A 27,186-nucleotide genomic window follows, 5' to 3' on the forward strand; every position below is an offset into this window, starting at 1 on the left:
CAAAAGTCATTAAAACATGAAAACAATTACAATTTATCTGTACTACTGGAATTATTAAAAAGTTAACATAAGAGGATGTGTTCAGATTAAATGAAAATGTAAAATAATGTAGAATAAATGAAATAAATAAATACAAGTAATATAAAAGTTGTTTAAAGCTATAAAAATAGGAGAGCAATATTTTTTGTGATTTTATTTGTATTTTATTTTCAAGCGGAACTACTTATCCCGGGTTTATTTTCCGCGGGGGACCTCATGGCTGAACATGGCGGCTGTCGGCGGTAATCGTGCCGATCGCTTTGGTAACTCTAATTTCTCGAAGTCATCCCTGGTTTCCCCGGAGAAAGTGCGCGAACTCCTAAATGAAGGGGTGTCGTCGGTGGATAACGCGGCCAACAGGTGAGGATCGGTGCGTTTTTATGTTTGTTTTACTGGGATTTGTTTGGTCGGCGGTTTGCAGACGCAGCGGAGATAAAGCGTCTAAGATCACGATGTTCCGAATGTGGCAAGCGAAATAATGCATGCTGAAGTGAACATGGTACAAACTCAACTTAACCGCAATGAATGTATATGTTTGGCATTTTCATTTTGCATGTCAGTATAGATGTTTTGAACTATTAAAGGGAGGAAGTTTAGGCCAGAAGCGGAGAAACAGTTTGCAGACCGTAATGCTCCAAATGTGCAGGACGCAAACAGAAATAATAAACATCACTGTAAACAAATGTTATAACCTAAAAAAAAAAAAATCTTTGATAATGTTGTACAAATCCTTAATCTACTTTTGTTAAGGTGCACTGTGTAACTTTTCTGGAGGGGAGGGCGCCATCTGCTCTTCTCCATGGAGGATGTTGAAGCTTTGCCTGAAATGTCCCACAGTATGGCATTAATCTTTACACATTAAACATTAACAGGTGTTTTCATTGCTTAAAAATACCTTGCAAAACAAGCGTTCTTATTAGGAGTAAGCTTGCCTTTCCACTAATCTGATCTGTAACTTTACCTAGTGGCCTCACCATCTTGTTGCCATGCAGGAGAGAGTTTAATTTGATACTGTGGAACATTATAGTTTTAGTTTAGTTTTCATTTGAAGGGACAATGTACAGAGACATTCAATCAAACTCAATCAATCAAACTTTATTTACAAAGCGCTTTTCATACAAAAATTTAACACAAAGTAGTCCAGTGAGATTCATTTGGTCTTCTGATATTTTATGTTATTAGGTTCGTTTTTCAGACCTAGAGTCTTGTTTCATACCTGACAGTTTCGACTTCTCACTAGCCGAAACCTGTTTAAATCAGCTGACCAGACACGTCACAGCAACATCACGTGACCACTCTGAGGAAGACGCTAGTGAGCAGTCGAAACTGTCAGGTATGAAACAAAACTCTACGTCTGAAAAAAGAACCTAAAAACATGTAACACAAAGTGCTTTACAATGATTAAAACAATTGTACATTCCCTTCCACCCACCCACAAACCCAACCCCAATAGTTGCCCGACTCCACACAACCAAACAACCCAGACACACACTCACACACTCTCACACTAACATACTAAAATACATAGAACTACCTATAGTAAAATGTGAGGCTGAATACAGGCGAACCAGTTGAGAAAGCAGCATCAGAAGAGCCGTCTACATCAGGAGCAAAGAGCCGTACACCGCCACCAGGAGCCGTCACAGGGTCCAGGGGAGAGACGAAGCCCAAAGCACCAACCCTCAACCAGGAGCCCACATGACAGACCCAGCAGCCGCAGCCGACCTCTGCTCCTGATGCAGAGGGCTCCTACAGAGGAAACACTAGAAATCCTAAAAATATGCCTAAAATGAATAAATATAATAGAATGTGTACAATATAAACAAGTAAAAGTATAAGATTTCATTCAAAAGCTAAGCTAAAAAGGTGGATCTTAAGCCTGCTCTTAAAAACATGAACATTTTCTGCAGCCCTGAGCTCCTCCTTCAGACACTTCCATAGACATTATGCTCATAAAAAAGAGAGATGTTCAGTACCACATTATTACATTATTAGATTACGGTAGCTAGTTTTCTTCTGTAGTCCCTGATTCACAGAAAACCTATAGTGTATCCATGGAGATGAGTATGCAGGTACTCACCCTCCACCAGAAATTTTACAGAGTGCACCTTTTGAAAAAGCTGTGCAGCGCAGTCTAATGTAAATTTGGACTTTTGTTTACCCAAGCGATTGTGTTTACTGACGAAAAGATTAAGTTTGGACCAGTCACTAAACTTCTTATTTTTGTGGTTGTTGGTACTTACAAATATAATAATCAATTATCCTCCGAATTTCTTTTTCCACTCAGTCAAGCGGATGCAAAGGACTCCGAAGCTGGGAGCGGCCAAGCACCATGTGAAGCAACAAACAAAGAGGCATTTTCTCCAGGGTGGAGTCCTATTCAATATCCTTTTACCAGTGACTTGCTGATCAAATACGATTGTGATTGCACACTTAGTTTATTTGTCAAAACTGAAATCTAAACCTGTTAAAGCACAGATTTCCTTAGCAGAGCACTGTCTGAAATGGGCTGGGAAACCTCGCTCACTGTCCCCGCTCATGTGCGCCCGATACGGATGGATCAACGTGAGCTGTGACATGCTCAAGTGCTCCAGCTGCCAGGCCTTCCTCAGTGCGACGTTACAACCAACTCTAGACTTTGAGAAATGTACAGAAATTTAACTTATGATTATAGAATGGAATGATAATTGAATAAAAGTTCCATTGATAACAGTTTAATTGTTTTCCTTTTTGAATAGATGAGTCACGCATTGCCGAAATCTCCAGGCAACTTCAAACACAACATGAAAAGTTTTGTCCTTGGCCAGACTTCCCATGCCCCGGTAACGGAACCTTTAATCCTCTGTATGATTGTTTATGATAAGTAAAGTGTTTAATGTACTCCTATGCAAATTAATCTTGTCATTCAGAGCGGATTTGGGTGGTTCCTGCCTGTGAGCCCTCAGCTCTTCTTGCCTCTTTCCTGGAGCGGTTTCACAGCACATGTCTTCTCTCACAGCAGCTTCCAGCGCTGAAACCAGAGCAATTAAAATCTATGGTAGGTCAAGCTGATCTTAATATAGAGACAGGCTTTAAAATTAAAATAGGCCTGTCACGATAACAAAGTTTGCAGTGCGATACATTGGTGCAGAGATATAATGCGATAAACGATAATATTTAAACTATTTAAAAATCCAAATCCACTTTATTTATATTGCACATTTTATAAACAAAACCAGTTTGCCAAAGTGCTGCACGTATAAAGATTGTTTTAAAAGTGCTTTGTGTTGCATTTTTGGATGAAAAGCGCTCTATAAATAAAGTTTGTTGTTGATGTTGTAGTATTAAAAATAACAAAGGGTATAATAAATACTCAGTTAACCTAAAACACAAAAAACAGTAAAGTGAAATAAAAGCAAACCCATAAAAACAGCAATAAATAAATTAAATCAATCAAATAATATAAACATTTTAAAAATAATAAATAAAAAAAAAGGCAGGGGACCACACAACTCATGCGGTGTTAAAAAGATAAAAAATTATATAGACAGTACCATTAAAAGGCGTGAGCTGCAACATAAATAACAGAATGTACTATTATTGATTAATAATTAGCCATAGAGGTCACTCATTCAAACTTTTACAGCTCAGATGTAATTGTAAAAGTGGATAGATTTAGATTAATTTACTTGTAATACAAAGAAACACTCGATAAATATTGAGTCCCAAAGTATATTGTTCCAGCTTTCATATATTAAACGATAAGACGATATAGTATTTATTGTGACAGGCCTGTTTTAAAATACTATACATCCTTCTGAGGTTTTCTGCTGTGTCCTCATAGAAGTCTGTATCTCTCTTGTAGTTGTTGACTGAAGATAATGTCAGTGTTATATTACAACTAATAGAAGAAGAACAAAAGCGAAAAGGGGAGAGTCCTTGTTCTGAACCTTTGGCTGTTCAAGTGGCTGCATGTATTGTGGCTCTGTGTGGATGGGCTGCAAGGTAAGAAAAAGTATCACTCACAATCAATGCTTTACTTACTATAATGCCATTTATTATTTGTCATTTATTACAAGGATACAAAGGTGCGGGGAAAAAATTTTGATAAAAAAACTGAAAACATAAATATTGTGTTTACTGTAACGTCAGCCAAGAATGTCTATATTTTTTTGTGAAACTTTGACACAATAAAGTATCGAAACTATATTTTTAAAGTTTTTTGGTAGCATTACTTTCCTGCCACCTATCACAATTTTACTCTTTTAAGGACCCTGATGTGACAGATTGTTAGAACATTGTGTCTTTAAACTAAAAATTAAGCAATTAAAGCAAATGGGATGTGATTTTTAATATATTTTGAGTGAGTAATATTGATTGTGACCTTCTTATAGACTGTAGATCACTTGAAATACATTATTAACAAGATTTATTTATGTATTTTTTTTAGCCCGTCTCAGTGCACCATGAACCTGCCCATCCTCACCTGTTCATTTTGTAAACGAAAAGTAGGCCTGTGGAATTTTCATCAAATGGAGGAAGCAGCGGGGGACGTAGAGAATACCCCAACCCCGGTGAGCACGTCTGGATCAGGGACAACCAGCCCGGCTCTAGTCCCACCTGAGGGCCAAGGGGACGGTCCTTTTCAGGCCACTACTGCCACTACCCCCTGTCGCATGAAACTGAGAAGTCAAGACACCACCCGCTTGGACCAGGTAATGATACCGTAATAAAAACATGTTAGAAAGTGGATTAACTAGGAGGCTTTCTGTGTGGAGTTTAAATACTGTGTGTGTGGGTCTCTGTGTCCTTGTGGGTGATGTACAGGGCTGTGCAGTGCATTTTAATCTCATCAAGTTTAGGGATAGGACAATGATTGAATGAATTATATTCCTAATCACATTAAAAAGGGAGGACAAAATTTGCTTGTGCTTCATTTTGTGTAACTGTGATAATCACCAGCAATTATAATCCGCATTGTACCACCATCTTGTGCTCAGGAAATTGAGATTGATTTAATTTTCTAAACCGTCAAACTTTGAAAATTGTGAGTGATCAATATGAAATCAAGATTTATTTACTTTTTGCAATATTGCCCAGCCCTATTTCTACAGTTAGGTACACTTTATTGTGTCTGAAGGGAAATCTGTTCATCCTAGCTCATGTAGAGGATGGGAGTACATTGTTGTTTGTTTTGTTGGTTAAGAAAAATTAATTTCCTTTGGGATAGATCAAGTATTATCTATCTATTATGGTTACCTGCTGCTCCTGGATCAACACCTGCAGAAGGCAAACTTTCTAAAAAGGCCACGAAGTACCGTATTTTCCGGGCTATTAGACGCGCTCTTAAGCCTCCAACCCCATCAAAAAACGACAATCCAGAGCGCCCTATACACGAATCCACTCGTGTCTCCCAGCACGATTTCAGTAAACTACAAAGCCGCACCCCCCACAGCGCACGCAAACACACACACGGAGCAGACAGCGACCGTGCAGCGAAACACACCCGCAGCCACACTCATCACTCCACGCCGACGAGGAACGGAACGAAGGAATGAACCGAAAAAGCGAGTGCAATGTGCCACACACTGCGAACACGCCAACAATCCAGCGGTCCAAGACAGCACCCTCCCTACACGCCGCAACTTAACAAAGATGAGAGTCACAGTGAACGCGAACAAACAAAGTCCCACTGACTCATCCAACTGGGGCAGTTTATTTGTGAAAAAAGTGCAAAAATAGACCATTTAATGACAGTGTGCCTTATAATCCAGAGTGCCTTATAGCCTGGAAAATACGGTATACCTTTTTATTAAGTATGCCTTTTTAACACTTAATCTTTCTTATTTTTTATTATATATTTTCTTTATTACAGGGTGAAGGCGTGAATATGTCCCCTCAAGCTATGCGCACCAAAAGTAGAGATTCTTCCAGCCCCACTGAGGAGCTGCCGAGTCCTAGAGGAAAGAGACCTGCTACTCGGAGTAAAGGACAGGGAGATATACAGCCCACTGCCAAACGACTGTGCCTTTCATCAGCTGGTCCTGTAAGAGCAAAACAAACTATTAAGAATTATTGCACTGCCTTACATGTAGGTGTAACGATATCCAAATCTCATGATACGATATTGTCACAGTATGAATCTCACGGTACGATATTTATTGCGATATCATGGGAAAGCTCATGATTAGGGATGTAACAATATCCAAATCTCTCAGTACGATATTTTCACAATATGCGTCTCAGGGTATGATATTTTGTGGAGGCTAAAGCTCCTAATATGCTACTTTTCCTCCTAAAATGCCTTGACAAGACTTAATCCAAACAGCTAAGACTTAAAAGTGCTTAGAACTGTTATTTCTTCTTGTAGTCTGGACTGAAATGGAGCAAAGGATCATGGTCTATGTAGTTCCCTCTGTTTTTTTTGTTGTTGTTGTTGTTTTTTTTATCTATTGCTGCACCATAACTCTTAATTTAAGCAAAAAGGCTTATAATTCGATATATTGTGACGATATTGTTGTGAGAATTTTGACGATACGATATCACGATATTTCGGTTATTGTTACGCCCCTAATTACATGCTCCGTACACCTCATACTCATGCATTTATTATTAGGAGATGGGTTGAAGTTTGAAGTTGAATTTACAATTATACATAAAAAAACACACATAATTTTAAATGAGCACTGTGTAACTTTTCAGGTTAGAGATCCGCTACCATAGAGAGGCTATTGCTTTGCCTGTAATGTTCCACAGTATAGCATTAACCTTATATAAGATGCATTTATTCAATTATGGGTGTTTTTATTGCTCAAAAATATCTTTAAAAACACACATTCTGACTGTGAGTGGTGTCGCCTCTTCGCAGATCTCACCGTAACTTGGCCTGGTGGCATCTATTGCTTGTTTCTATGGAGATTGAAAAGTTTAATGCCATACTTTGGAATGTCAGCAGTAAAGCAATAATATCTCCATGGAGACAAGTCACTGGCGGGCCCTCTACCAGAAAAGTTACACAGTGAAACTTTAAATCAGGGATCTCCAGCTTTTTGCATCCAGTGAGCTATCTTTTAGAAAACGAAAATGCCTGAGAGCTACTAATTTTTAACGATCGCAAGTAAAGAAATTAAGTCGATATAAGAGGGCAAGCATTAGATGTTGTACAGTTAGATGCCTTTAAAACATAAAACCATTATCCATTTATTTGTGCACAAAATTCAAAATAACGCATTTACAATGGTAATTAATAAAATTTGAGTTATACAGTATAATACGTAATTCAGAAATCCTTTGATGAGCTACAACAAAATAAAGGTTTTAAGTTTTGTTATTTTATTCGTCAAATAATAATTTCTGTGTATATTAGAGGAGCTTTGTCCCAGGCAGCGTACTTTATGGTTCCTAGGTAAAAGTTATGGAATTCCCTGTTGTCATGTCATAATTTCTAAACGGGAAGTAAAATAATCTCAAACTGGGGGATAATATAATGATCTTAACTGTGTTTTGGTAAAATGAGTAGTCTAACCTGTAATAGGCAGGTTGTTTAGTTGTCTTGACTAATAAAACATTTATTTTTGTGAATATTTTAGGATGACCTGCTGCAAAAGACTATATTTGACCCCTTGGCCCAGCACAGAGACTGGTGTCCATGGGTGGCCGTGGGTAAAGAGAATGTAGACCCCGGTTCGACCTCTTTATTGGACAGTGACTCCCCATATCAACAGGGCTGGAAAGCTGCTCTAGACCTGCTCATACCACTGAAAAAGAACGGCAACGCAGCAGATAGTAGTCCCGCACAGGCAAGTCGTGTGATAATCAAGCCAAAACTATTCCTAGCCCAGATAAACTATGATGTTATTAACTTTTTTCTTGTCTAATAATGAGGAAAATAGCTGTGAAAGACTATGCCAGACTATATACAATACTTTTCGAAGTGATTATGTTTACTTGATCATAGATTTGCACCTTTTAAAGCTTGACAATTATGTTCTTCCCTGTAATAACTGTATACCCTGTAATTTCCACTGTCCTCGGTAGATATAAACTTGCATTTTACAGCTCCACAAATGATTATTTCCAAAATCTCTCAGCTCTACTTCAGCAAGGTTTATCTATGTATGAAGTTCATGTCATAATCATAATAATAATAATAACAACAGTATTTTTCTTGTTTCTTTTTAGGCTCGTGACAAGTCTAAAAGAGTATTTGCTATATTTCGACAATGGCAGGTAGCCTCTCAATCCCAGTAGAAGGTTTCAGCAGTGGATTCAGAACTAACTTACTTACCCTCTTTGTGGTACACCGTCTGCAGTCATTTTCATCTGAATGGGACAAAGAACTATTTAGCCTGAGCATTTTAAGATTCATCAGTGTTTGTCAGTAGGTTTTGTTTCATGAGAAGCCCAGAATGTGAAAGATGACTGCTTTTTAAGGACAGTGGTGACAATATATAATGGCATGCAGTGTCATTGCACAAAAGGACTCCACACTATTATATGGTTTACATATGGTAAGTATTTGAGTTTGCATTTTAGTTATTAGGAAATTGACTGTAAAGTGGTAGAGGTACTGCTGAAGTACGTTGCTTGAACCTGAATATCTTGTACTACCAAAAACTGTGAGAATGTTTAAATATAGAAAAGCAGATTGGATTAGTTAGTCCTATATGACAAACTTTTCAATAGTACAGACTGTAGATTGTTACCAGCTGTGCCATACATTTCTGTTTCACACTGGAATCGGGATGCCTTTTTTTTTTTCTTGTCTTCCTGTGATATCATTTTAAATGCAGTCATTTATATCCACTTTTGTCATTTTATAACTATTTGCGGTTTCCTGAATTTAAAAATAATAAATAATAATGTAACATTATTTGCTGCTATGTTTTCTTTCTCAAGCATCTGTATCCATCATTTATTGCAGAATTTAGTTTGTACAATAGTGGAGGTTACTTAAATAAGTATTTGTGCCGCAGTATGGGGACTTGAGTAAATATGTGTACATAATTGTGGTTGAAATAATACATGTTACTGTTTTTTTTTAATGTATTGATAATATATGGTCCGAATTTTGAAGCCATGGAAACTTGGAGAGAACGTGCTTGCCACACATCTATTATTTGATATAAACTGTTAATTTATTAATCTATTTTCTACCCGTTTGACCTACTAAAACAGGCATGTCCAAACTACGGTCCGTGGGACAATTGCAGCCCTCGGATACATTATTCTTGGCCCTCAGGCTTCCAGGTGAATTGGCCCAAATTACCTTACATTGTTTAAAAATTAACTTCTTAGTGCATTTTTTTTTTTAAATCTACCTTGATAAAGCGAATACTTAATATTTAGTGTGTGGTTTTAAGGATCTTAGCATGAGCCATCAGTGTTTATTCATGCTATTGGTGTTAAACATGCACAGATTTCAATTATTCACTGTACTGAGCACCAGTCTACGGCCCTCGATCGGCCCTCTGCTTCATCTGTATTTAGATATGTGGCCCTTGATGAAAAAAGTTTGGACACCCCTGTACTAAACGATGATAAACAGTTGTAAACAAATCCACAACAAAACTACAAGCCGGGCCGTTGCTGATGACGCGTTGTCGCCGGGTGATGACGCAGGACGCGGAGTGATCGGGGTGATCTGACACAGCGATGGTCAGAGCCAGTGAACATCCACAGCACAGACTCAGCGCTGCAGCTCCCAGGACTAACACACCGAGAAGACGTTTAGCGGGGAACATTTCTCAAATCCAATGTTAACCTTCGGATAGTACAGTTTGCTAGATTTTCTAGCGCTTCAGAGGCTAGCTTTCAGTTTACTAACAGGTGTTCTGCGGAGGAAATAGCAAAAATGTCGTCTCCAAGTCCGGGCAAAAGACGAATGGACACCGATGTGGTGAAACTGTATCCTTTCTTAATATAAACAGTAGTTTGCTGTCTTTTTACTCGTGCCTGTGTGCGTTTATGTGTGGCAGTGTGAGACGAGTGGTTTGTGTGCTGTTGATGGCCTGTCGTAGCCTGTCGCAGTTTCATTGTGAATGAGCGTTTTTGTGTAAACAAGATTTTGCTAGCAAAGCCAAGTGTTAGCTATTTCTGTCCTGCTCTGTTCGTCCCCTGTCAGAGCAGCTGTAAAGGCTAATCACATCGTCTGCAAATATGTCTCATCAGCTTTTTCACTCTGTTCAATAGTTTTTCACGTTTGTCATCACAATCGTCTCTCTCGACTCCGAATGCAGCAACCGTGCCAGCTAACTACTGTTTTTCTTGTTGTTTCACGCCAATATGTAAAACTGTTGAATAATAGAGTCGCACCGATCGTTATAAGAGTCTATTTCGAGTTTGTTTTGAAGTACTTGGTCTAAATATGTTTTACAGGTTGACAGGGGCTTGTTTACATAACCTGAAGCTAGCGTCAAATGAAAACGATTCTCTTTTGTTCTTCGTTGGGTTCCCCTGTAAACGATGGCGTTATTGCGGATTTTTCATCAAATCCGAGCACAGGGGATTTGCTTTATGACTTGTTAAAGCTTATTTCGCTGTTATTACATCTTAGTGTTGCAGTGTTTTCTTGTAGCTGCTGTGCTGGCTGGCTAGTCTGGTTAATTTCAGCATCAAAATGGCCACCTGATCTGTTTCTCACTGTACTTTGGTGCCTGGAGGAAACATTTAAGGCTAAACTTGTGTCTTTTTATGGTTGTCACGGCTGTGTGGTGAGACTAACCACCATAATTGAGGATGTCATGTAATTCTTCTTCACTAAATAAGGAAAGTTTGGTGTTGTGTTGTCACATAGCTGTCTATTTTTGTTTACTTTAAAACTGGGTGAACTCTTGGAACTTTCACATCCTTCATTTAAAACATGCACCATGGGTATTTTTAGCCCTGAAAAACTGTTCCAATTGAACATTATGAAGTTGAGTTTGTTTTCCTCTTGCACAGTGGAAACCTGCTTAATGATTGGGTAGAGACTGTTACCAGCCGGAAAGGAGAAGCGGGAGGGACTTGAGACAGGGGGGTGGTGTGACTTAAATGCAAGTCAAATATGCTGATAAAAATGTGGTTGATTGTAACTAGGCTTGTCACAAATATTGATAATACTACTACTAATACTAATACTAAATACTCATACTAAAACTAGATACTCATTTGAGCAAGTATCGATACGAAAAAAGTCACATTCACAGAACAGAAATTAACCTTTCCCGAAGCTTTAGAATGATCTTGAGCTGTACCACAACAAGTATAAGAGCACATAGACTAGTATAAGCCCACGGACCACTATGGGATCTACCTAAATGTCAAAGGGATTACACAGATATAAGGCCACGTGGTAATTTAAAAGACCGCGCTATGATTTCACGTTGAAAATCACATTCTATTTTAGTATTGTGACTAAGGGCTAATTCTAACTAAACTATTATTTACACTGGCTGCCTCTAAAACGCCTAACAAACATCTCTGTGTTTTTTGTCACGCATACAGTAGAAATGTAAACGGGGAAGAGGGACAAAAGGTTAAGTAATTCTTTGCCTCGAGTAAGTAATCAGAATAATCATGGCTAATCTATCACTGAAATCATCATTTGTTATCTGGTCTATACAAAGAGACCAACACAAGCCTTACATTGGAAGAGACTGAATTACTGTTTTGTTTTTTATTACGGTATCTATAGGCCCTACATTACGCAAAATTGACAAAATTGTGAGCTTTAGACATGTGTGAATTAAACCAAACGCAACTCCAGGTATGTTTTTTTGATGAGGAAACGTTATAATATTACAACAAATATCAGAAATTAGCGTAATATGAGCCCTTTTAAGTTAGCTTTTAAGGTTTTTTTACATTTATCTTGTTAAAGGAAGTAAGTTGTTTGCAAAACTCCAAATATAATGACTAGTTGACCTTTTATAATAATCATAATAGCCATAAACTATTATTATAACCTGTGGCAACGCTCAATAATCCACATTACATCTCTGGGTCAAATGTAGAAACTTCCTCTTGCATCTCTATAGGCTTAGCGCCTCCTCATCATTAAACTATTGCCCCAGGTAGTTTTGCTGTCTGCTGGCAAACTACACCGCTTGCATGAACATGTTTTTGCTACTTACTCATACTTATAACATGTATTCATCTCATGGTACGGGGCAACTGCTGAAGTACTTAAAGTTTTTCACGCCTGCTTCAAAGCCACAGCTATGCAGCGTGCCCTATAGACCGGCGCTCCACTGACGGGCAGCAGCAGGTCTCTATACCACCTGCTCAGGCTCACTACAATGAGGAGAGTGTTTTCGGTCAGTTGGGCCACGTCTCGGTTCTCGTTTCCTCGCTTCCTTCTCCTTGATTCCTCTCATCGATTCTGCAGGAAGCGGGTGAGGAAGTCCCACGCGCAGAGGAGACACAGGGGGGAGAGAGGATATAAACTTCTCACCGTGACCAATAAAGTTTGATTTTTTTATCCGACGTTTGCCTCCTGCTGTCTGCCTGGAGCCGTGGTTTTCTTCGGGACACCACCTAATATGACACTTTTGATTGACAGCTGAAAAATGGAGGATCGAGGAGAGGAATCAAGGAGAAGGAAGCGAGGAAAGAAAGTTCAGATGTGGCCTTTAGTGTCAAGGCACACAGTATTGGGGTTAATGGTTTACTTATGGATGGCCTGTAAAAAGGCAAATATTAGAGTACTTAATATTTATAAGACACAAGAAATAAAAATACTAATGGACTCATTTTTAGGTTCAGTTGATATCACATTTTGGTCTATAAACCGGTGAAACAATTTACTTACTGTTGGCCTAAAACACCGTGCTGTATTATTTTTTTGGACAAGTTGTTTTATAGTTATTTGGATAATCTTTTTTGTACGCTTTTACGTTTAAACGAAATTAGGTACCGTATATTTTCAATATCTGCCATAGTATTGGTTGATATGGGCAGATACTTAAAGCCAAAGAATGAAATTCTGTATCGAAACTGAAAAAGATGAAGCTGGAAATGTCAGATTGTTATGTTTAGCTAAAAAAAACAAAAAACTGCTAAACTAATGCAAGTTATCATAGGTCTAGTATATGTTTAATTTAAAGAGATTTATTTTAGAACTAATTTGGTTATGGTTTAGTCCAATTTTACCCAAGTTCTAGTCTTAATTTTGACCTAAATTTTGACCTATGTAATTAATGTCTCTCTTATGATGATTATTTATGTTTTGATTTGTCTTTATTATGATTTTTATGTATTTTTTAATCTATAAAGCACTTTGAATTACCTTGTGTACGAATTGTCTTGCCTTGCCTAATATAATCTTGTTTTAGTTCTGGTTTAGATTGGGTGGCACATGGAAATCCAGATATTTTCTCTAACAATACTGAAAATTTCAAGGACCAATGATCTAAAGAGCTGATTTGTTGTACTTTGGCGTTTTCTTTATTGCTTTTTTTTTGTTGTCTAGTGTGATTTCAGAGTCTCTTGTTGATTTCAGGTCAGTAGGTTGGAGGTGAATGGTTAAGATAACAACTGGGTTTATTTCCAAGACCTTGTGACATAAAGACAACTTTTAAGAACACAGGCAGTTAGACGTACATAATAATTAACTCTATAAGCGTTCGGTAGATGTACCATAGTTTTTCTGGGCGTGATTTTAGTTCTATGGACCTTATTTGCCCTTGTGGGGAACTAGTCATACAGCCACTTTTGAGCAGTAGAGAGTCAAATTATACCAGTGACTCAAAATAGATGCCATTGTAGTGTTTCATTTACAGCTTCGTTCCAATATTTGCTTCAGGGCTGGGTAAAATGGCAACAATAAACACAACCTTTCTCCTTGTATTCGTCTTACTGCAATTGTGGATTCACTTTTTCGTTTTTAAAGAGATGAAACTGATGAAACTATTGGATTCTGATTTGGATAAAATTAGAAATAAATTGCACAGCCCCACTTTAGGGACACGCCGATCCAGCTTTTCCAGTTTTGATGCCAATATTGATACTTGGACTTTTAAGTATCTACCGATGCCCAATGTTTACAGATACCAGTGTAGAGAAGGAAAATGGCATGTATTTCCTTTACAAAAAAAAATGAACTTGTTATAAAATGGATCCAATAGCCTTAAGCGACTGTTATGTATCCTTCAAATCACTACAAAAGAGCTTGAATAAAGGTCAAACATGAGAAGTTCTAGGCAAAAATCAGAATGTAAGTAGTCTTATTACATTTAGTCTTAACTAGGGATGTAACAGTAACCAAAATATCGTGATATCGTATCATCAAAAGTCTCACAATATATCGAATCACAAGTTTCTTTGCTTAAATGCATGGTTTTGAAGAAGCAACATATTATAAACATTGGAACTACATATCCCAGGATTCATTTCAGTGCCGACAACATGATGAAATATGTTTTTTTACTTGAATTCTTAAGATTATGACGGAAATAATTCACTCCAAAATCTTGTCAGGGTATTTTAAAAGCAAAAAAAGTGTTGTATCTACAATTATATCAGCTTCTTCAAAATATCACAATAAATATCGTACCGACAGATTTGGATATCGTTACAGCCCTAGTCTTAACCGATATCATGGGACCTATACTCAATCCAGTAAATTTCAGTATCGGAGACGATATTTGATACCAGTACAAATATCGGTACTGGTATACGGTTAGGGATTAAGGATTATTGTATCAGTGACTCAAAGTGGTCTTCACGTTTATGATTTACTGTAATATTCTCTGTTACAAATGTATTGTGACAGGCCTGCACACACACACACGCACACATACACACACAGCCCTCACATTTAATTCAGTGTGTCCTCCGAGAGCCGCGGATCTGGAGCAGGGGCCATTCGGGGACTCATGAAAACGATGTCACTGTGACCGCTGCGTCTATACAGTTTCCACTAAACTTTGCTCTAAACAGTGACGTGCGCGAGGAAGCATGTACTGATTCATCTCATGTAATACAGCTGTAATACGGGCGGATAAAATGAACTTGCTTCCTAAAAAGACTAAGACCTTGAATTGTAATTGTGGGAGAAACACAAACGGCAAAACAGCAGGATTTCTCAAACTGGCAAATGAATCAAGCATTTCCTCTCAACATTTTAACCTCAATACAAGATTTACACTAGAATGCTGTTATAATGCTTAATTATTAGTACTACCAAGCCAATTTGCAAATCATAAGCGCATAAAACAGGTTAGACGACTCATTTCACTCTAGATACTTTGCGTTGACATCTCTCTGGGGGTGTACTACATGTGTGTGCTTTGTTGGAATGTTCAACCAGCTTACCATGGAGACACAATGCATGAGCAAACACTGTCCAAGAAGAAAAAGAAGAAGCTCAAGAAGAAATACCAACTGGATTTAAACGGAGCCTTTCAGGAGCCTTTTGTGATCAGTTTGAGGTTTCGCGGTTCGGTTTAGGTGTTTGATTTTTAACCAAAATAAAAGGGAGTGACTAACTGAAAAACTTGTGACTGTAATGTTGTTTGAGAGACTTGTTTTAACAGTATAAAATTAGCTCACCTCTTGTAGCCTCAGCTAAGTCGGTTCATTCTTGTCACATTGTCAGATTGTGTTGAAAAAAAGATCAGATTAAAAACAAAGCCTCAGACAGAGCAGTGCTTAAGTTAGTACCACTTATCGTTACACTTTATCTTACCTTAAAGGGCCAGTTTGGAATTTTGGACATAGGACCTCATTTCCTTGTGAACCAGAGAGTTGGAGACGTGTGGAGACACTTTTTAAAATATTCTGTCCAGTCCTTGTATTTGCAGAGGTGGCTGGTGCTAGACCAGTGCATGTCAATGGCCATAGATATCCTGCCACTAAAAACAGTCTTACCCACTCCACAAAACACCCGAAACAAATCTATTATTACACCAGACTGTCGATGTAAATGTCTGTGTTGATAGAATAATGTTTGAAATAAAACTAGCCTTGCATCGTGTGACTCGTCGCATGTTGAGGGACTATTTTCTTCATATGTCAGTCAGCCGCAGCCAAGCTTTCTATCAGGAAGTACAACTCACTGCTGCTGCTCAGACATAAATCCTTCAAATGCAAGGCTGGTTTTACTTCTAAAATTATTCTGTCAATACAGACATTTACATCGACAGTCTGGTGTAATAATAGATTTGCTTCGGGTGTTTTGTGGAGTGGGTAAGACTGTTTTTAGTGGCAGGATAACTATGGCCATTGACATGCACTAGCCTAGCACCAGCCACCTCTGCAAATACAAGGACTGGATGGAATATTTAAAAAAGTGTCTCCACACATCTCCATCACTCTGGCTCACTAGGAAATGAGGTCCTATGTCCAAAAATTCCAAACTGTCCCTTTAAATATAATTATGTTGACAATATTATGAGATTTTACTAAAACCTTGCTTCAGGTTTTTTCAAGTTTTGCAATTTTAGTGAAGCAACCATAATGTTAACATCTATACATATATATGATTAGACTAATAAAAATAAATGACAGCACCTCTATTTTTGTTGAATAGAGGTTTAAATTAAAATCTGCCAGAGAAACCAACATCTTATACATTATATTTTAACATAAGAAGAATATTTTCACGCTTCTTTGTCAGCTGTTTGAAGCTTTAGCACTTTTTAAAGACACATGTTTACAACTGTGAAGAACACATTACTGTATTGCTTCTTCTTCTTCTTCTTCTCCAGTCAGTTTTTCAGACCGTTTGATGACTTTGTTGTTGTTTTCCGACAGAGACCACCGAGCGGTCAGATGTCTGAATCATGGAGCGTGTTTGAATTTACGACGCAGCTTTACAGTCCTATCAGTTTGTGCCAGTTACATTCTTTTAGGCTATTGTTCTAATATTAAATGTTGACATCATTCGGTCACTTCCTTTGACACTCCGCTGCTGCTGTATTGTGAAACTAGTGGGTTTGTGTTGGTTTAGCTCAGACTAAGTGTTAAAAGATCATCTTACTTTAACGGTGCACTGTGCCACTTCTTGGTTTGGGGGTGCGGGACCTGGTTGTTTATATGGAGACGTCATTGCTTTGCCTGGAATGTTCCACAGTATGACATTAAACAACCCTACCTTACATTTATTCAATTACAGATGGGTTTATAGTTCAAAAATGGATACCGGTTCGAAAGTCCCAGCTCGAACGTCCCATTCTCTCGGCCTGAAGGTCTCCCTCTTCCCTCCGGGCGCCCCCTTCTCTTGCCCAGGAGTAGCGGGATGTTCTTGCCGCCCTTTACGCGCTGTGGTGTATTAAATTAGAAAATCAGCTTCTATATCATAATAAATTGAAATGTGAATGTAGCGAGACTAAATGTCGGGCCTTGTTTATGTCATTTTACCACTCTTTCCGAAGCGGCACACATTTTTTCAGTGTGTAATATCAATATAATCCTCATTTGCTCCTAGAAATCATATTTTAAATATTTTTTAACATCTGTAACTGTTGATTTGGGAAAAAGCAACAGAATTTGTTCAAAAATCATTCAGAATCACTTTTAGGAAGGTCTTAACTATGTATTTCATTGGAATATGTAAGCTAAAATCCTGAAATAGTTGTGGCACAGTTGAGACCACATAATTTGTGCATGTTTTTTTTGTATGTGTTAACAAATGTGTTGAGATATATTGTAACTTGCGTGTGCACAATATATATATAATGACAAAAAAGAGATTAACTTAGTTTCATAAAGGGTACAATTCAGGGGGACTTTCCAGCCAGCGGGACTTTCCAGCTGGTTTCCTCAAATCAAAGATACCTAGAAAAACAGGCATTCTGACTGTGAGAGGGGTCGCCTCTCCACAGATCTGACCTGTAACTTGGTCTGGTTTGGTCTCAGTGAAGATGGAAAGGTTTAATGCCATATTGTGAAATATTCCAGACAAAGCAATAACATCTCCAGGGAGAAAAGCATTTGATGGACCCTCTACCGGAAAAGTTACACAATGCACCTATTTATTTATTTATTTATTTTGCACTTATAACATAAAAAAATTAGACTGACTTTAAACCTTTTGGAGAGGGATATTTTGACAGTGGAGTAAGTGATTCGATTATGGGAAGATTCCATATGCAAAGTGTCTGTCAGGTTTTCATATCTAAATACTGGGTAAGCAAAGCACATGGTACACAAAACACTCAGAGGTGGCTTGGTTAATTTACATTTTTCTGAGAATTAGGGCTGCATGGAAATATACATTTTTCTGACAAGTTTCGCGATTGGTGATTTGTAATTTATGTTTTAATAATATAGGGTTGCAAAAAGTATTGAAAACCTGATACTAATGAATACTAAAACTAGTGTTAGTGTGTCGTTTGTACAAGTAGACTGTATGCAAGTTTATAATAATGAAAAAAATCTGATAATAGAATAAAATTTGACCTTTCCTGAACAGTTTCATCAGAACTAGTTTATGATCACATGATAAAATTAACAAATACTATTACATTGTGTTGAAAATTACAGTATTGTCAAAAAAGAGACAAAGAAGACAGAAGAACTGACAAAAGACTGAAATATGAACTGAAAAACTAGAAGGAAGAAGGATCACATTTCAAATTGCAATTTCCATTTCATTGCATTTCATCTTGGAGCAATACAGAGAATGCTTGCAAACACACGAGAGGAGACTATGACTATTGAAATAAAACTAAAATAACCTCTATATTGCCTGCAATTAAATAGAATAGATTGTTGTATTCAGATTTTCCTTTTAAGACAACAATTCTACAAGTCATATTATGGTGAGACCACAGATCCAAGTTTTCTTTGGTATTTTGATTCAGCCGCTGTCTTCTATTTTAAGTTTGTACTGTATTAACATCTGTCTCCGCCACTTCTTTAAAGACTTGTCCTCTCTCTCTTTTGCATTGTCTCTTTTATTGCGCTGTCCTCCACTGCTCCTCATCTGGTGCTCGGGTCCGATTGTGAGCGTGACATCCGGACAGCACCAGCTCCTTTTGTGTCTGTGTTTTTATGAGGCCCAGACCCTCACCTCCTGCTGATCCAAGTGTCTGTACGCCACTGTCAAGAGCGCATCGGGCTACAGTACAGGGACAAAACCAGGAAATGATTCAAGTCTCAAGAGAATTAGGGCTGTAGGATTGAAGTAAAAATGAAAAAGAATTGGTCGCATATGTATTTGGTTGATTTCAGATTGGTGTTAGTAATGTAAATCAACTAAAGATATACAGTATACAGCCCATTGATTGGTCAGCTAAAAAAAGGGGGCATGGCAAAAGAGAGATGGATAAATATTTAATTGATCCCAAAGGAAATAAATTTTTTCGCCAGCAACAGTGAAACATAATAATAATAATCATCATAATCATAATCCAGCAGTAATTCAAGAGCTCTCGAAAGAAAATTATTTAATTATACTTTTGTAGCGGACACAAACTGCACTCACAAGACTACGGCATGCAGGAAAAAATACTTGGTGTGTATTCATATAAAGATTACATTTTCGTTTAATCTGCCTTTTTACATATGAATACCAACTGAACGTCAAAAGTCTTAGAATAATATCACGGAGGATCACAATATATCGAAGTTTTATTGTTTAATTTCTTTGTTATGGCGTAGGAATAGCTAAAAAACAGTTGGAACTACATAGACCATGATCCTTTGCTCCATTTCAGCGCTGACAGCATGAAGAAATTATGTTATTAAGCACTTATACAGATGGCAGAACCAAAAGCTTGGCAAGGTAAAGGTTTTAAAAGTAGCATATTCACAATTCAGTTAGTCTCCACAGAAATATCGCAGTAAATATCGTACACTGACATACATATTGTGAAAATATTAAAAAATATCGTATGGAGGGATTTGGCTATCGTTACATCCATACTAATGTCTCCATTCTTCTGTTGTCCCATGTTATCCTCATAGTGTAAAGAAAATAATTAGTCAAGTAAGACACCACCAACTGATGAATCGACTGTCAGCAGCTTGTGAAGATGACCAAGCTTGTAATGACAAATGTAATGTAAAAACTTGAAACATGAAACTAGGTCTAAACCAAGACAAAACCAGACCTAAACCAGGAAAAAAACAGGGCAAAACCAGGTCTAAACCAGGGCTAAACCAGGGCAAAACCAGGGCTAAACCCGGACTAAACCAGGGCAAAACCAGGAATAAACAAGGACTAAACCAGGAGGGCTACACCAGAACTAACACCAAGACAAACTAGGTCTAAACCAGGACAAAACCAAGACAAAACAAAGACTAAACTAGGAATAAACCAGGAGGGCTAAACCAGGTCTAAATCAGGACAAAACCAGGTCTAGATCAGGTCTAAACCAGGAATAAACCAGGAATAAACAAGGACTAAAACAAAAGGGCTACACCAGAACTAAACCAGGACAAACTAGGTTTAAACCAGGACCAAACCAGGGCAAAACCAGATAAGTAAGTAAAAAAGCAGTCAAAACATCAGACGCACTCCGTTAGAATTGGTCTAAATGTCTTTTTATGGTTACATGGAACATCATTAACGGCCTCTTTTTACTTTATCACATTAAGTTTTGACACGACAAGCTTGGTCATCTTCACTGTCTTTTAGCTTTTGAGCCTCGCACTTGAGGAGCAGCTGTTGTGGACTTCTAACTAAAATACCGTAAAGCTCTCACTTCCTCTGTGTAAAGATAGGTATACACCTTAAGTAGATTTTAAACTGGGTACTTTCTACTTTTAATTCATTACATTTGAGTGCAGGTATTTGTACTTTCTACTCCACTACATTTTAGATCTGGACTGAAAAATAAAAAGTACATTTTTATGGTTTGAGACTTGCTGAAAAGGCTGAGACCAATGTTTTAGCACATTTAATTTCTGTTACCATTCCAGCTTTTAGTAAACAAAATACACAAAAACACCAAAGCAGTTAGTAGAATAAAGAAATTCATTGAATCACTTAAAATCAGCTAAATTCTTGATGAAAATCACAACACTTGATGCTTTAATTGTTCAAAAAATATCCGCTCGTATCTGTATTTTTACATAAGTTACAAAATTTAGTACTTCATCCACCTCTGTTGATTATTCACTATTGTGGGCTTAAATGAAAACAAATACTTCTTGATAACAGTTCATTATAATTACTGGACAAGCTGCTTATTTGAGCTTTGATTTTGAGTCAGATTTTCAAAGTTAATCATTCTGTAAAGCGACCAATTAACCAGTGAAAGAAATTAAATCTATTTTGTCTCCGTTCTTGTTATTTGTTTCATGGGAAATATCCAAAAGAAAATGATACATGTTGAACTCCTGTGTTTACACGTCTTAACCGCAGGCTGTCAAACACAATTTAACATCAAGCTTTTAGGAAAACAAGATGGTGGACCACAGTTATGAGTCTATTTATCTTCTTCTGAATTGAGACACAAAATATAACAACAATTAGCTTGTCAACATTTAGTGCTACTTCTCTGAGAATGAGTAAGAGTTGAGTTTTTTTATATAAAGAAGTCAAAGAGAAAATGGTGTCTGGTAGCAGGTCAGTTTACTTGAGCCATAATTGTTGCATTCTTGGCCAAGGAAACCCAAAACAGATGGTACATATGAATCCATGGTGAAATTATACAGTAAGTCTGTGCTGTGTTGTTTATGGATGGCATTTGTCAGTTTTGCTTTTTCCCCCTGTAATGTTGCACCAAATCTCTGCTCAGTTTCTACTCGTGGGTTGGTTAATGCACTCTGTTTTTGTATTCAGTGGAAGGTGTTTTTGGTGATAACACTGTTTTTCAAGGGAACACATCAAAATGACAGTTTTTCTGGGTTTGGTTTTTTCATCTTTTTCCATGTACTGTAATATTTTTTAAGTCAGCATTTCTTCCATCTTTCTATTTCATATTTTGTATGTTAAAGCAAGTACTGAACTTTTGGCTAAAATATAGACTAAATTAAAAGCTTAAAAGTTTTTGCAATGAAACGTTTCTTACCATGAACAGGCTTGCATCTCCACAAAACTGACTCTTATTTGACCTGGAAGAGGCTCACCTGATTGTCTCCATGGAAATGTTGTTCCTTTGGCTGTAATATTCTCACCACCTAGTGTCTCCGCTTAATATAATTTCTCTTCAGTGACTAGGTCAGGAATCGGAATACACTAGACTGTTCGCAAAAACCCCAGAAGTTGTAGACTGCACTCCGGCCAATCAGTGAAGAGCTGTGAAGGCATGTCTGCGTCCATTTTGTGGTACAGCACAACAGTAAACAAAGCGGTCAAGACGGATGTAGAGGAAGCCATAAATTCTGTGTTGGCAACGATTCCCGAGATCGAGGATTTAAAGCTGGAACAAAGGGAATGTTTGGTAAATTTTATCGAGGGGAAAGACGTTAATGCACTTCTTCCTACGGAAGAACCCTAACCCTAAGAAAGTTACATACTGTACCCACGATATCCAAACCTCAAGGTACGATATTATCACGATATGCGTCTCACGGCACGATATTTGTTGTGATATTTTGGTGAAGATAATAGAATTGTAGATAGGACACTTATTCCTTTTAAATTACTTTGACTAGACTTTGGTACCAATCAGTACCATCATAATCCTAAGAATTAAAATAAAAAACATATTTCTTCATGTTGCGCTGAAATGCTTCATGGTCTATGTAGTTCCCTATGTTTATTAGCTGTAAAAAACATGCATTTAAGCAAAGGAACTTGTGATTTGATATATTGTGACAGTTCACATTATTATTGTGAGACATTTGACGATACGGTATCACGATATTTTGGTTATTGTTACGTCCCTAACTGTAAAATACTGTACGGAAAACCTGCGTGTAATTGCATCTTGGTTCGTCTTATTGACATAATCTAGCAGGCTTTGTTGCTTTGTATTTACACAATTCTAAGCACTGAAATGAAAAGATATGTGGACTTGAAAACATGCAGCAGAACTTCCTTGTTAACTAGAGCTTTGAAACCATTTTTGCCTTTCCCCCAGTATGATTCATTTAAACATGTCTGAATCAACCCCAGAAAACATGAAGTCCTGTTTTTAAAGCACATCTTCTGTAAATCCCCCCCTCAAAAGCTTACCAGTTCATTAAGACTCCCCACAGTTAATTACCCTGCCTCCCCTTCTTGCATGTATTTGGGGGGTTTGTGTATACATGTGCGATGGAGTCTTGAGCCCCTCGTACTGTTAATCCCACTGTGAACAGGGGAAGCTCCTTGCACGCATGGCTGAGCTCCCTTAGAAAAACCAGATGGAGTCCAGTTCCTCTCTTTGTTTCACATGATTTCATTCAGAATAATCTGGCTCCAGCTCGTCCTGCCTCTGCCTGGACACAGTGTGCTGCTTTGGTGAACGGAGAATGAAAAATGCACTGCTGGATTAGAATAGGTTTGGCCGTAAACATAAAAAGGAGATGCAGCGTTTTGTGCTAACGCTATAAATCATTATTACCGTATTTTCCGCACTATAGGACGCATTTAAAAACCTTTAATTTCGTCAAAAAATGAGTGCACGCCTTATAATAAAGAGCGCCTTATATATGAATTTATTGGGGTGTCTTAGTACGACTTTAGTAAACTACAAAGTCGCACCACTTGCAGCATTACGGCTCCCGTAGTCAGGAGCATCGCGGAGTAATACATACTGTGATTCCTTTTAATATCAAAATGCACCTGTCAAGAGACACGCTTACAACGCCCACTTTAAACTCAAGGCTGTTATAAAGTTAAAGTGTGAGCTGCATGGGAGCAGTGGATGAGAGAAGGCGAACACACATTCACCAAGACAAGGAGACAGCGCCGAACGACTTTTGCCACGATCTGCCAACGGATCATGGACGCCTGAGCTAAGGATCAATATCAACTGTGGTCCGAGCTTTCACCAAAACCAGAATCATCACTGAACTGCCAGGGAACAGTAACCACACTGACTCGGATAATGACGAGAGGGATGTGGGCGTGCTGGACGCCGTAATTGCCCAACTGTTTGAACAATTATGAGTTAGTGTGAATACACTAACAATTTAGTGTCTCAGACAGTATTTTTTTTACGCGTTACAATTGCGCTTTAAATAAAGTTTGACTGACTTATCTAACTGTTGTTTCGTTTAATGCGCCTTATAGTCCAGGGCGGTATATATGTGAAAAAAGTTCGAAATTAGACCATTCAATGACCGTGCGCCTTATGATCCAGAGCGCCCTATAGTGCGGAAAATATGGTAACCATCAAGCTAATCCAGGAAGATTTTTGAATTCTCTGATATTAACATCAGCCTATGAAAATACTAAAAAAAGTTGTTAAAAATGTTGTTACCTCATCACAAACAGACCTGGATTTGTGTTTTGTTTCATTCACACATGTTTAAATATTCCTCAAAATGCTCTGTTCCACGTTGTGATGTCATGCAGTGGTAGTTAGTCAATGCCACTTCTTTTATAACGCTTAATTACATTTTCGAGAATGAAAAATGCACTGCCGGATTGGAATAGGTTTGGCCACAGACGTAAAAAGGAGATGCGATGTTTTGTGCGAACGCGATCAATCACTATTAGCCGTCAAAATAATCCAGGAAGTGTTTAGAATTCTATAGCATTAGCATTTGCCTGTAAAAACAACATATTATTTTGTTTCCTCCTCAAAAACAGACCTGGAGTTGTGTTTTGCTGCGTTCACACGTGTTTGAATAATCCTTTATTATTAGTCTGTTTACATCTCTAAAGCTCAAGACGCTCTGTTCCACCTTGTGATGTCATGCAGTGGTAGTTAGTCAATGCCACGTCTTTATAATGGCTAATGACATTATCAAACATGCTGCTTTGAGAATGAAAAATGCACGGCTGGATTGGTAAAGGTTTGGCCACAGACAAAAAAATAAGATGCAGCGTTTTGTGCGAACGCTATCAATCACTATTTGCCATCAAGATAATCCAGGAAGCTTTTAGAATGTTCAGAAACATTTGCATTAACCTGTAAAAACAACATGTGCGCGATGTCGGAGCCCAGTTTAAAGTCATTGTTGAGCTTGTGAAGCTTTTGATGTTTTATTTAGATCGTATTAAGTAGGGCTCCAAGATTAAGGACACTGAAATTGCAGTTTGAGTGAACGTAATTAGCAAATCGCAAAAGTTGCAGTTTTTAAGTAAGTACAATAATTTCTTCCATGAACAACAGATTCTCCGGTCTTATTCTGCGTAGAAACTGCTAACCCTGTAGTTTAGATCTGTGCAAACTTGTTCTGAAATGTGATTCTTGTATTAGTTTGTCAGTTCATATTTCAGTCTTTTATCAAATCTTCTGGACACGTTTAAAATGTGAACTTTGATCGGAATCCTAAAATAACATAAGATCCATAAATTGAAAATCTAATCACAATTGTAATGTTGGTTCCACAGTCATTCAGTCTTAATATTAAGTGTGTAAAACTAGCATTAGAGGGGAGTTGTATAGATGAAAGTTTCTTATATTTTGGGGGTTTATCCTGCTGAAAAATGAAATAATATTTTTGCAATCTCACAGAAATGTGCCGAGATGTGCGTGTCTTAGTTTAGGTTTATATATTGCACAAAACATGGATGGACTGTAAAATTTAACCACAAAAAGCTCAACAATATCATATTTTTTTATACCGTTATTTGAAGATTTTACAACAAAGTTAGTTTATTTTCCTGCTTAATCAGCTCTTTTTGCAACTTTTAAACAAAGCGGTCGAGATGGATGTAGACAAAGCCATACATTCTGTGTTGGCAATGATTCCCGAGATCAAGGATTTAAACAAAGAGAATGTTTTGTGAATTTTATCAAGGGGAAAGACGCTATTGCCCTTCTTCCTACATGATTTGGGATTACATACATCATGACCAAACAGCAGCAATTGGTTAAATAAAAATGTGAATGCTGTGAAGTCAGACATTTTCCTTTGAGTGAAACCGGCTGATGAATCAGGTCTCCATGGTGACAGACACATTTCTTAAGTATGGTTTTAACTTTCTATTTCCATGAGATGAGCTACCTGTAGAAAATTACATACTGTACCTACGATATCCAAATCTCAAGGTACGATATTATCACGATATGCATCTCACGGTATGAAATTTGTTTGTGATATTTTGGAGAAGCTAATAGAATTGTAGATAGGATACTTGCACAAAACATGGATGGACTGTAAAAATAAAAGCACAGCAGTATCACCTTTTATACCTTTATTTCACAGCAAAGTTAGTTTATTTTCCTGCTTAATCAGATCTTTTTTGCAACTTTTACATACACAATATACTCAAACCTCCAGAAAAAAACCTATTGCAATATTATACGTTTTTCATTGTATCTCCTATCTCTTGTTCGGCAATTTTGGCACAGGGCCCAGTTTTATTGTTGAATACTTTGTGCAGAGTGGAGCCAATGGAAGCCAATAGGCCTTATCATGTGAGACCAACCTGCACCACAGATCCCAGTATCTTTGTAGTGTACATTTCTGCCCCTCGTTGATAAAACGTAAAAGTTTCCTAGTTTACCACAGCCCTGATAATAAGTATTTTAATAAAAAGGGGGAAAAAAACACATGCAAACACACATTATTGGAAATTTTTTTGTTAATAATTGATGCTTAAACTAATATAAGAAAGAAGTTGTTTGTTTCAGAATCTGTGTTGTCTGAAATGTACAAATGTCATAAAGTATTGTTTTAACCATTTTGGCCAAAATTTACTTTATTTTTTATTATTATTTGTATTTGTTGGTTCTTTCCATATACCTTAGTTTGTCACTGGATACTATTTGAATTTCTTTATATATTTATTTATATGCCAGAGGAGCAGATGAAACAAAATCACCTGTAATATAGACTATAACTCCTATTGCGCAGTGTTCAGTAGTAGTAAGTTGCACATGAAAAGGCTGATGTTTCCATACTTTGCTTGTATGGTGCACATGAGTGAACAGTGCCCAGTTGTGTAAACAGACAGTTTGATGTAGTGAGGCTGAGGAGGAGGAGGAGCAGAGTGGGCTGAGTGCTTCAGTGGGTGGGCTCTCATCTCCACAGAACAGACAAAGGACTGTGCAGCGCCGGGCTTCTCCTGCTGTCTGTGCAGTAAGGAGCTTTTGAATAGCCCAGTAAAGCCTCAAGTCAGAACAACTTTAAAGGGACAGTTCGGAATCTTGGGCAAAGGGCCTCATTTCCTAGTGAGCCAGAGTGTTGGAGACG

At 37.7% G+C, this 27,186-nt stretch overlaps 2 protein-coding genes across 2 annotated transcripts in view; both read left to right on the top strand.

The window, feature by feature from the left end:
* Positions 1–253: 253 nt before the first annotated feature.
* On the top strand, positions 254–8,890 carry zc3hc1 (zinc finger, C3HC-type containing 1). The gene is given in 11 exon segments (XM_020927405.2): positions 254–399; positions 2,327–2,394; positions 2,397–2,422; positions 2,536–2,686; positions 2,778–2,861; positions 2,949–3,076; positions 3,884–4,023; positions 4,469–4,733; positions 5,894–6,064; positions 7,608–7,817; positions 8,200–8,890. Coding segments are annotated over 11 exon segments (1,446 nt in total). The 5' UTR covers positions 254–265; the 3' UTR covers positions 8,269–8,890.
* Positions 8,891–9,662: 772 nt separating this feature from the next.
* ube2h (ubiquitin-conjugating enzyme E2H (UBC8 homolog, yeast)) overlaps positions 9,663–27,186 on the top strand; it is a 59,619-nt gene continuing 42,095 nt past the window's right edge. The window contains exon 1 of the mRNA XM_020927404.2: positions 9,663–9,924. Coding sequence (XP_020783063.1) covers positions 9,872–9,924 — 53 coding nt within the window. The 5' untranslated portion in view covers positions 9,663–9,871. The remainder of the gene's footprint in view (positions 9,925–27,186) is intronic.

The sequence above is a fragment of the Boleophthalmus pectinirostris genome, unplaced genomic scaffold (genome assembly GCF_026225935.1).
Source record: "Boleophthalmus pectinirostris isolate CB_2022bp ecotype Guang Dong unplaced genomic scaffold, ASM2622593v1 HiC_scaffold_18, whole genome shotgun sequence".
Lineage (NCBI taxonomy): Eukaryota > Metazoa > Chordata > Actinopteri > Gobiiformes > Gobiidae > Boleophthalmus > Boleophthalmus pectinirostris.